Source organism: Abramis brama, assembly GCF_963993115.1.
Source record: "Abramis brama genome assembly, chromosome: 3".
NCBI lineage: Eukaryota > Metazoa > Chordata > Actinopteri > Cypriniformes > Leuciscidae > Abramis > Abramis brama.
Window position 1 is genome coordinate 15,417,561 of NC_139965.1, and position 10,495 is coordinate 15,428,055.

Below are 10,495 nucleotides of genomic sequence, written 5' to 3' on the forward strand. Positions count from 1 at the left end.
CTCAAGTAAAGCATTTAGACGTCAACTAGTGCTGTTTAATATGTTAATGACATTAATTAGGGGGCGTTTACAAGGCGGAGATCTGAAACCATTCAGCTGCGCACAATTTCAAGCGCATTTGCAATTTAGATTTCACATCTGGAAGAGAGGCGTAGACACGTTCTTTTTTGTGGATTCGTTCATTTCTCCCCAGACAGCAACAAAGTGTCGGCCCACATCTGGCACACGTGGATTCCATGTGTTGCTGTCCGGGTCTGAATCACTTGTACGCACATTTGAGAAATGTAGGACAGTTTCTACACTGTAAAAAGTGATCAGTTGATTTAAAGGAATCGTATGTAAGAAATGTATTTCAATTAATCATAAAATGGCCCTGATATGTCACTAGACATTAAGAAATCATGTTCATTTCAAATACTTATATCACTGACAACAGTTGTCCAGCCAGGATATTGTCATTTAAAAGTGAAGTTGCAGCCCTCAACTGATGTTGATGTTGTCATGTTGTGTTTTGGTCTGATGCCCCACCCTCCACCTATCTACTAATCACGAAGTCAGTAGTGTTTCGGCATCCGGGTTGCCAGCTCTGCTCTAGTTACCACAGCTGCAGCTATACAAACGTGTGTTATGGACGTGTACTGCAAGGGTAAGTTAAAAAATACAGCTGGTCACTTTCACTTATAGCGTCAGATAAATGAATAGCTGTATCTTTGATATGTTACACATAGTGACTTAGGCTTGTGCTTGTACTTACGTTAATGACAGATACCTACCGTTACAAGTTAGACTAACAGCTACTGTTCTAACAATGTACTGTCACATACGAGCGTACATCTTTACGATTATATTTGGCTAATCGCCATTAGTAAATTTTTGCGATACAAATTACTTCGCAAAACATCTCTCATGAAGCATAAACATAATTAACATAAAAAAAACTTACTGTGTAGGACTCCTCACTTGCCATTGGAAACTCCTTGTAGCAGCCTACGTTCCTGCTGGATCGTGCAGCCTAACTGGCAACCTCGAGTCAGGGGGGAGGGGGAGGGGATACACCGCTCTACAGTAATTTGAAAGGGATTGCAGTACCAGTTTTGGCCACAATCTTACATATGGTTCCTTTAAAGGTCCCGTATTATGCCCCTTTTGACCAGATGTAAAATAAGTCTCTGATGTCCCAGAGTGTGTATGTGAAGTTTCAGCTCAAAATACCCAACAGATCATTTTTTACAGCATGTTTAAATTGTCATTTTTTGGGGCACAGAAAAACGCGCTGTTTTAGTGTGTGCCCTTTAAATGCAAAAAAAATCTGCTGCTGAACGACCCAGGGGGCGGAGCTTCATGAGCTCGCGCTCAGTCTCTCAGGACAATTTCATCTCACGGAATGATGATAATATCAGAAACTCTCAGTAACGGTGTTCATTTCCAGTCGGACAATAATGCCTACAGAGTCAGAGTGCTGTATAGAGATGAAACAGGTATAGTTTAGTAGTTTAATTACGGTTATAACGTATTTGTCATCTGCTTGTATGTATCCATTATTTATTAATAGCCTACAAGTCTGCTGTTTTAATGATGATCAAACATATACTGATGAGTTTAATAAAGTTTATTGTACATCACACAAAAGATGAAGCGTCAGTTTTACTTCAGAAAATCACTGTAAGAGCTGAGTAAACACAGTAAGTTATAAGAAGTGCGCAAGTACATAAACGAATTTCGGTAGAGTTGAGGGAGCATTCCTGTGGGCGGAGGTTAGTCAAAAAACAGTTCTACTGACGTCACTAAAGAAGGAAGTAGAGGGATGTAGTCCAAACGGGCCGTTCACTGTAGGCGACTTCTGTTAAATAAAATATCTCGCTTGGCATTGAACTTTGAGCTTTATAATTTTACAAATATTATTTATGCTCTAACAGCAACATTACTAACTAAAGTTTGAAACATGGGATCACGAAGAACGGGACCTTTAACTTAAAAAAAGTGAGGAAACACATTGACTTAAAATTAAGTATAAATTTAATGTGTAATTAAAAAAATTATGTGGAATTGTCAAGTTCACATAACTTAATTTTTATCAGTTATGCATGAAGTTTATTACTTACTAATTTTAAGTCAACGGGTTTAAGTTACTTTTTTAAGTTAAGTCAACTGATCACTTTTTACTGTGAACATTTTATAAATGAGGCCCCTTGTTTTTTCTTCAATTCAAATTGATTTGATTGAACTAAAAAAAAAGACTTAAAAACAGTTTACAGAGAATAATAGCTTACAGCTCACAGTGAATAAGATCAAGAGGCTGAAAATTGTAATAAATCTTACTCAAAAGCCTAATTGAATAACCTGTTATAATTTTGAGAAAACCAATGCTTAATACATTTGCTTCAACATATTACAGACATGAAACAAGCCAAGTGGCAAATTAGGTGAAGGTTCACCTTACATAAAAATATAGTGAGAAAACATATTCAGATTTGCCACAAAGAATATTATGGATTTTTCTAAACTGGCCAGGACTGACACATAGTTCAAAATTGTATTGGATCCACCACAAGTAAAACAAAATGTAAACATTTTAGTAACATTTTTAAATATGTGCCAGAAATATTTACATTTTTCCTTAATTCAGTAATTTAATGAGTAGGCCTACATTAAGAAGACATTTTAGACTCGGACTTGGACTCGACTCGGACCCAACACTAGTAGGAACAGACTTGTGCTGGAAAACAATGGCATACATTGCAGAAGATCATTAATAGGTTTGTAATTTGCAACCCATTTTACTGAGAGTTCCAAAATTTCCAAATTTTAATAAAACCTCATATTCTCAAAAATTCAGTAATTGACCATATAACAGTCAATTTATTTGTATGTAATTTGTAGTGAAAACTGCGGTGATATTCAGGCACCAGTAGATGGCAGCAAACGTAAACAAAGAGACAAACCAAATGTTAAACCCCTCATTCTCCCAGTAGCAGTTTTAACATTAAGTGACATGGCATCTGACGCACAGAAGCCTGTCCGAGACCGAGTCCGACAGATTAAATATTGAATCACAGACTTCCAAACCTTATATCCAGATATAACTGGTATATTATCTAACATTCATGTATGCTACTTAACATATCTTACTATTTTTATAACCTATGTTGTAGGTAATGGTAAGTTGTCCTCACCATTGACTTAGATTTTTATGCTTTTTTTAAAATGAATGAGTGTGAATCAAAAAGATTCATATCAGCATCTAATTATGAACAATAAATTAACCCTGCATGTGCACACCGACCTCAGTCTCCTCTAACCGTAGTAAAGTCAAAGAGTATAGAAGTACCAAGAGGCGAAACTCAATAGAACGTTCCATTGCAACAAACGCACCCATGCGCAGAGCTGCAGCTCCGCCATCTTGGACTGAACGCAACACAGCTGTCATAGGATTGAACAATACCGGTTCCAAATCAAAAGCGGTTAAGGGAACTAAATAGTAGTTTCTAGTTTTTAATATCTCTATAGCAGACATCCTAAGTCTCCCGCATATTGATAGCGGCTCCCTGATGCCGCAAATTAGCTAAAATAAGCTACAACAGTATAGTAGGCCTACATACTCTCTATTTGTACAAATTTCTGCACATTAATTTAATTCTGAATTTTGCACACACAAGTTGAAAGGCATTTGTTCAAATCAAGTTCACGGATAATTGTGCGTGCATTTATTAACCATTATGATACTAAAATCCTAACAAATAATAGGCTATGCTATGTACAAAAAATCTGATGAGCCCATAATATGAATGCATTTACACGTTAAGCATTTTCCTCCCATAGAAAACCATTAGCCTATAAGAACGCTTAATGTGGCTTAATGCAGATTAGAATGTCCCCAGATTAGAATGTTTAGAATAAAGATAAAATGCTTATATATAAAATGCAACATACACATCAATGCAGCAGTCTTCTTAAACCAGAATCATCAGATATAATGGTTTCACATTACACAACTTGACTAGTGACTGACAGGGAACATTTTACTGTACAAAGAGTTTTTACACATCTATTTCTACTTCATACTCAATACTTGCATTCATGTTTTTTAATTTTACAGTGTGATATTACTTTTACTTAAGTAAATTATCTGAATAGTTCTGCCAATGATTACAGCTCATGGAAATCAAAACTCTATATCTCAGAATATTAGAATAAAGAATGTATAATACAGAAATATCAACAAGGGAAGAGCCTTTAATTTCTCTTCATGGGATTTTATTGGCGGTTGGCACACAGCGAAATGATACAGCCAATCACAGAGGACAGGAACTGTAACCAATCATGTGTAGTGAAATGATGCCGACTGGATCCGCCCACCTACTGTCAAAAAGATTAACCGCGAGCGAGCGAGGGGTGGTTGATTGTGATTTCACTTTTTTCATTTTAAATAGTGTGTAATGTTGCTGTTGGTGCATGAACATTATCTGCAAAGTTGCTGCGCTGAAAGTTCAATGTAAGCAGAGATATCGACTTTTAAATATCAGGAAGTTTAATGCCTACAAAAACGACTCGAATGGGACTACAACGAGGTACTTCCCGGGTTTTATACGTAACTAACCCATGCAAAAAAGGGGGCATGGCCATATTTCTGCGGCTTTGTCGAAGAGGAGGAGTTATAGTGGAGAGCTGTAGCCATGCTGTCGAAAGTGTGTTATTTTCACCCAGCTGCCAGGTCTTCTGTGTTCGGGCTTCATACGGACGCTGTAGCTCGTCAACAATGGCTAAAATTTATGTTTGATTATGTTCCTGAAAATTTCAATCGTAATTTAGCTCTCTGTGCTGCGCATTTTACGGAAGACAGCTTCCAGAATCTCCACGAATTCAATGCCGGATTCAACAAGAAACTGTTACTAAAACATGAAGCAGTTCCAACTTTACAACCAGAGACAGCAGTTGTTGGGCCACAACCTGTAAGTAAGACTTAATAATTTGAAATGTATTTGCATGTATAATTTCAGACGTAATGTTTTAGTTTTATCAAGGACGTAAACAAATGCCAGCGCTGGCTTTAGTAGCCACTTACACGTACAAACGCGTACAAACATTTTGAACCTGAATTTGTAATTATGCACTAATTTTGTAAATGTATTTTCCATGTATATTTTATGACGATCGATTTGATCAAGAACGTAAACCAATGCCAACGCTGTTTGTTTATAGCCAGTTAGTTCGGTGCTATTTTGTGTGTAGACAAACGTGTATAAAGTTAAAAAAATATATATGTAGCCTAATCGCAACAGCAAACTTCAGCTGCTGAAGTTAAAACAATAACTTTAAAAAACGGTATTACTCAGTCATTTATTCAGTTATATTAAATGTTTAATCAGGAGAAAACCGTATCTCAAAAGCTAACAAGCAGAAGTAGCATTTTCAAGTAACAGCATATCGAAATACATATATAATAATAGTAGATTAGAATAGAATAATAATAATAAAAAATGTACCATTCAGAAACGTTTTGTAAGAGCCGTGTTTGCGAAGGTTGCTTGACTCTCTTCATTGCCGCTCTCTGGGTCTGACATTTGACCGGAGCACATGCAACTTTCGCCCATAAAGGTAATGGGCGTGAAGTTTCCGGACAACATGCACTACGCAGTTTAGCCAATTACAACACATCGGCCCAACTAACCAATCTGAGCCCATTGCCTGTTTCCGAGGGAGTGTTTTCATAGAATCAGGAAGTCAACCGGTCGTTCAAATGACAGAGGAGAAAGCGGCTTACAATAAAGGTGAAATTTATGAAAAATAAGACTTAAACAAAACAAAAAAACCCCGAAGACATGTTATATTGCACCCCATAAACACAATCATGCAAAGAAAAAAAGCAGTAAACCACCCCTTTAAAGCTTCGCGAGCAGCAGAGATGTATGATGGGATGAGACGTACATGGGATTCTGCGCGCTTAAAGCACAGTTTTCTCCTCGCGGGTTACAATCCTGCTCGCGCGAGCAGAGAAATTCTGCGCGCAAAAGTAATGTGCGCGCGTGCGGCTTTTGCTTGTGCGCGCGCGGATCTAATTTCCCCTCGCGAGGATCTCATTCCCTCTCGCGATTATTGACATTATTATGCCGCCATAAAAATCTCCCGGAATCTAGAGCGAGCGAACAAGAAAGAAAGGGTGAGGGAGCGAGAGACCTTGCGTGTGCGTGTGAGCTCATTTTTTGAGATATCAACCTAAAATGTGGAACACAACTTGTTCAGATTTTTTGCTTTAATTTTCTTGCAGTTATAGAGTAAAATATATTTTGTAATATATATATTTATTTTATATAAAATATAAATAATTATATTTTTAAATTTGGACATTTTAATAAACTCAAACTTATATAACTTTTTTTCTGTTTCACTTTCAGAATAATCTGGCAAATGTCTTCTTTAAAACAAGACCAACCATAGGTCTATATTCCAAAGCATTCTTGAATTACAACCATTTAAGTTTGGATAGTGTTTTTCATGTTTATGCAGGCGGGGGGTGACAGGGTTAATTTAGTGATAACAATGAATTAATAAAGCGGTCATTTGCGGTCAGGTTAGGTGTTCATATATCTCTGAAAATATGCGATTTAAAAAGCCCATTTCGAGTCTTGACTCAATTTCGACCAAATGACCGCAGTGGTTAAGGGATAGCCTAGCTTACATTACCGTTACAGCACGTTATCGTTGACATTAGCTCACTTTAACGTTAATAAAAACCTTTTCTACTTTACCTCTCTGGATCTTTGGGGAATCTATGCAATGCTAGTTGATTGGTTGTACACTGGTAGTTGTTGCAGTTGATGGCAGAACACTGTTTTCTTTGTTTCCAATTATTTCCAGACATAATGTTAATGCTGTATACGGTAGTTGTGCTAACGGTAAAGCCGTTGGTTCAGTCCAAAATGGCGACAGCAGCGCCCTCTAGGGATTGTTGTCAAAACTGCAACGGAGTTTCGCCTTGTTACTTCTATACTCTTTGCTATTACTCTTGTTTATACCATGGTCTGGGTGAATACTCGATTCTGATTGGCTGCAGGGTGTCCAAGTGATAGAGGACACCTAGTAAAGGAGTTCTGGTGAAACTGACTGTTTACCGTTCGAAATTAATAAATAAATGTGCTGGCTACATCAGCTGTGAGTAACCATAACAACAGGCAGTAAACTGAAGGGTTCTATGAGCTGAGCGGACTATAAATATCTCCGGTTGCTAAATAAACTGTCAGGCGTAACCAGGGAAACCAAGTTATTGTTTGTAAAAACTTTAGATTTCGATTGTAAAACTAATTAAAATATAAACTAATGTTTTAAAAATGTGTTATTTGGCAAGTGACCATGGTATAAGCGGGTTAATGCCCTTCGAGGTGTCCATTGTCAGGAATTTATGGACTTCGGCGGAGGCAACCGTCCTCCGCGCTCGCCGTCGTCCATTAATACCTGACAATGGACACCTCGTCGGGCATTACCCTTATTTACATTAGCCATGCAAATAATGTTAAGACACACTCGTTCCTCTGTGTGCTCGAGCGGATAATGATGCTCACAAAGATGCTCTCGTGGATGTTCACTTGGTCTATCCTGTAGTTTTATACGTGAAAACTAGCGATCGAGATGGGCGGAGCAATATCGGTACTTGTGATACAGATGTTCCCTGATAGCACACATACATCTCAGAGACGTCTATTTGATGTTTTCATTTTTTTAGTGTTTGCTCATCTGCAATACCTCTCTGGACGTTTCCTGTCAGATGTTATATAGACATTAAATGGCTTTAAGATTATGATTCAGAATGTATGTAAAACTGCTTTTTAAAAGATGTTTATTAGATGTTTGTACACAACAGATGTTTTCCAGATGAAGTACTCTTTAAAAGACATCTTGGAGATGTACGTGTGCTACTGGGTTGTATCAAGTGGATCGATCCTTGCATGCAATCAAACTAGCGATAACTAATAGGCCTATAGTTAAAGGAATTATTTCTATTCTGCAATAAGGTTATAAAAAGAGCTACTTCTGAACATGCGCCTAAGTGCTGAAAGACACAAGAATAATAATTAATATTGAGCATGCTCTGTAATTATAAATATTAATAAAAAAATTGCGATAACAAATATAATGTTTAACGACTATAATTAACTCATTCCCAGAAATAAAAAATGGTATCTGACGAAACTGGCCTTTGGTACTTGGTATTACACAGTGTTATTTTAACAGCTTATCATATAGAAACTACTATAGTTTTTATTAATATTTTGAATTACTCTTTATTTTTATATTTTCTTTTTTCAGTTTAATTTTAGTTGAAGTTTTAGTAATTTTGTCATTTTTATTATTATTTTTAAATGTCTTAATATATTTTTTAGTAGTTAGGGTTAGCACATTAATACGTTATTTTAGTACATAAAGATAAACTAAATGAAAATGCTTAACTAGCTGATATAAAATAAGTTTTATTTATTTTTATTTCATGTAACAAACTTTTCAGGTTTTATTTAACTAATAACCCTGGTATTACTTCACTTCATCACCGGCTGTTTTGAATGCACAGTAAACAGGGACAACTAAGCTGGAAAGGGAAATCAAGAGACTGTAGAAACCGATTGAATTACAAAACAAACACAGATTTGCCTGAGAGTTACGTGAGATGAGGGACTTTACTAATCTGAAAAACAAAACACTTTTTGCAAGATTCGGCTTAAACTGGTCTCAAACTAAAATGCATGTTTGAGTTGTCTGAACTGACAGGAACTTGCACTGATATATCTTAACATAAGTCAGTGCCATTGTTTTGTCTCAAGAAAAATGCACACCAGTAATGTTTTTCTTTTCTAAGGCACATTTATAAAAGCTACTTAAATGTCCTAATTGAACTAAAGTCTAATGCTGGCTTAATCTAAACCCTGTTTGTGAAACCGGCCTCAATGCAATTGCAATGCAAAAGAGCTCATTTTCCACTCATGTTGTAACAAACATTTTTTCATGAATTAACATTCATTGAAAATATCTACCAGAGTGTTGATATTCATTTATTTAAAATCAAAGTAACCACAGCCAGATAATGCATTAATAGGACAATATCGATATTCATAAGACTGCACTCTACTGACACTAATATTACTTTGCATTCTAATGAAATTATCTATTGCTTTTCACATTTCATTTTAGTTATGAAATAAGATAATGTATTAAACTACCTAACTTCTGGATAGCATTTGATCATCACGTTGGAAAGGTCACGTGTCACGTCATCTATCTAAGTTATTTGTCTGTGTACTCTGGTTCAAAAAGGTAGGGAAGGGTGAAAAATTCCATCTCATTTTCTCCTCCAACTTCAAAATCGTCCGACATCTTTGTTTTAATTTATTATTATTATTATTTAAAAAAAAAATTGTGACCTTTCCAACGTGATTACGTTATATGTCATGATGTAAAGTTGCTACAGTGTCACTTACGCAGCGAGACTTGTGCTGTTACCAAAATACAAGTGAATATTAAATAAAAAAATTCAAACAATTTTTTTTTCTTTTCAGTTTTTGAACATTTCTATGCATTGAATAAAATAAGTTACATGAGTGCGGCTAAAAGGGATTTCTTACGCATTACACATCAACATTTGCCTGTAAACTAGCTAAAATTTCAGGACAACATTGTCAATTTCATCTTGATGTTCAGCCATTACAAACAAAGCAAAGAAAGTAAATGTTTCTGAAAATGACTCCCCGTTCACAGTATCTGCTAACCTTCAAAGATTAATAGACTCTGTTGTATCCCTTCTTGACGCAGAGAAAGTTGAGTCTCTTCTCACAGTCTGCGGTTTTCCAAACCTTGTTCTTTACATCATAAACTCCACAGCGCTGATCCATGGCAGGACACTGGAGCTCTCCATCCGTAGACCAGGCCTTATAGCCCAGATCTTCTCCATTTACCCAGATCCAGTTACCAGCGATAAAGCGCAGACCAATCCACACGTCAGCTGTTTTGGCTGCTGTGCTGTTTATCTGCGCTTCTTCCATAATGTCTTCTGAGTTAAGTATGGCCAGGTCGATGTGGTTTTGTCTGCAGTATTCCAGAGCCTCTTTCCATGTGCTTTCCTGCTGCACCAGGATCAGCTCAAAGACCGTCATGCAGTAAAATCTTAGATTCCAAGAGCAGCCGGCGTCACACAATTTATATGTGCGTTTATCAATAGCGCCACATTTTTCATAATCATGATTTGGTTCTCCATAAGCCCAGAATGTAATCGTCGCCTGCCCACCTTCGGACCATATCCACTTGTTATTGTCTTCACTGTCTCTCTCAAGTCCAATCCAAAAAAAATTCTCATTAATTAGAGGATTGTCAGAGAGATTCTTTAAATCTTCACTTCTGACAGTGGACAAGTCATCGTAGTGCGCTCTGCAATGCTTCTGTGCGTCTTTCCAGGACTTTCTCTCATTCACTAAAGAGTGATTTCTGTAGACGCTGAGATTCAGCTCAAAGAGAC

The 10,495-nt window shown here is 36.7% G+C and overlaps 1 protein-coding gene across 1 annotated transcript; it reads right to left on the reverse strand.

Annotated features, from left to right (window-relative positions):
• Positions 1-9,732: 9,732 nt before the first annotated feature.
• Positions 9,733-10,232, reverse strand: LOC311080309 (snaclec 6-like). Its single transcript, XM_084110198.1, has one exon. It carries the CDS (start codon positions 10,134-10,136, stop codon positions 9,762-9,764), a length of 375 nt encoding a protein of 124 aa, XP_083966324.1. The 5' UTR covers positions 10,137-10,232; the 3' UTR covers positions 9,733-9,761.
• Between the last annotated feature and the right edge of the window lie 263 nt (positions 10,233-10,495).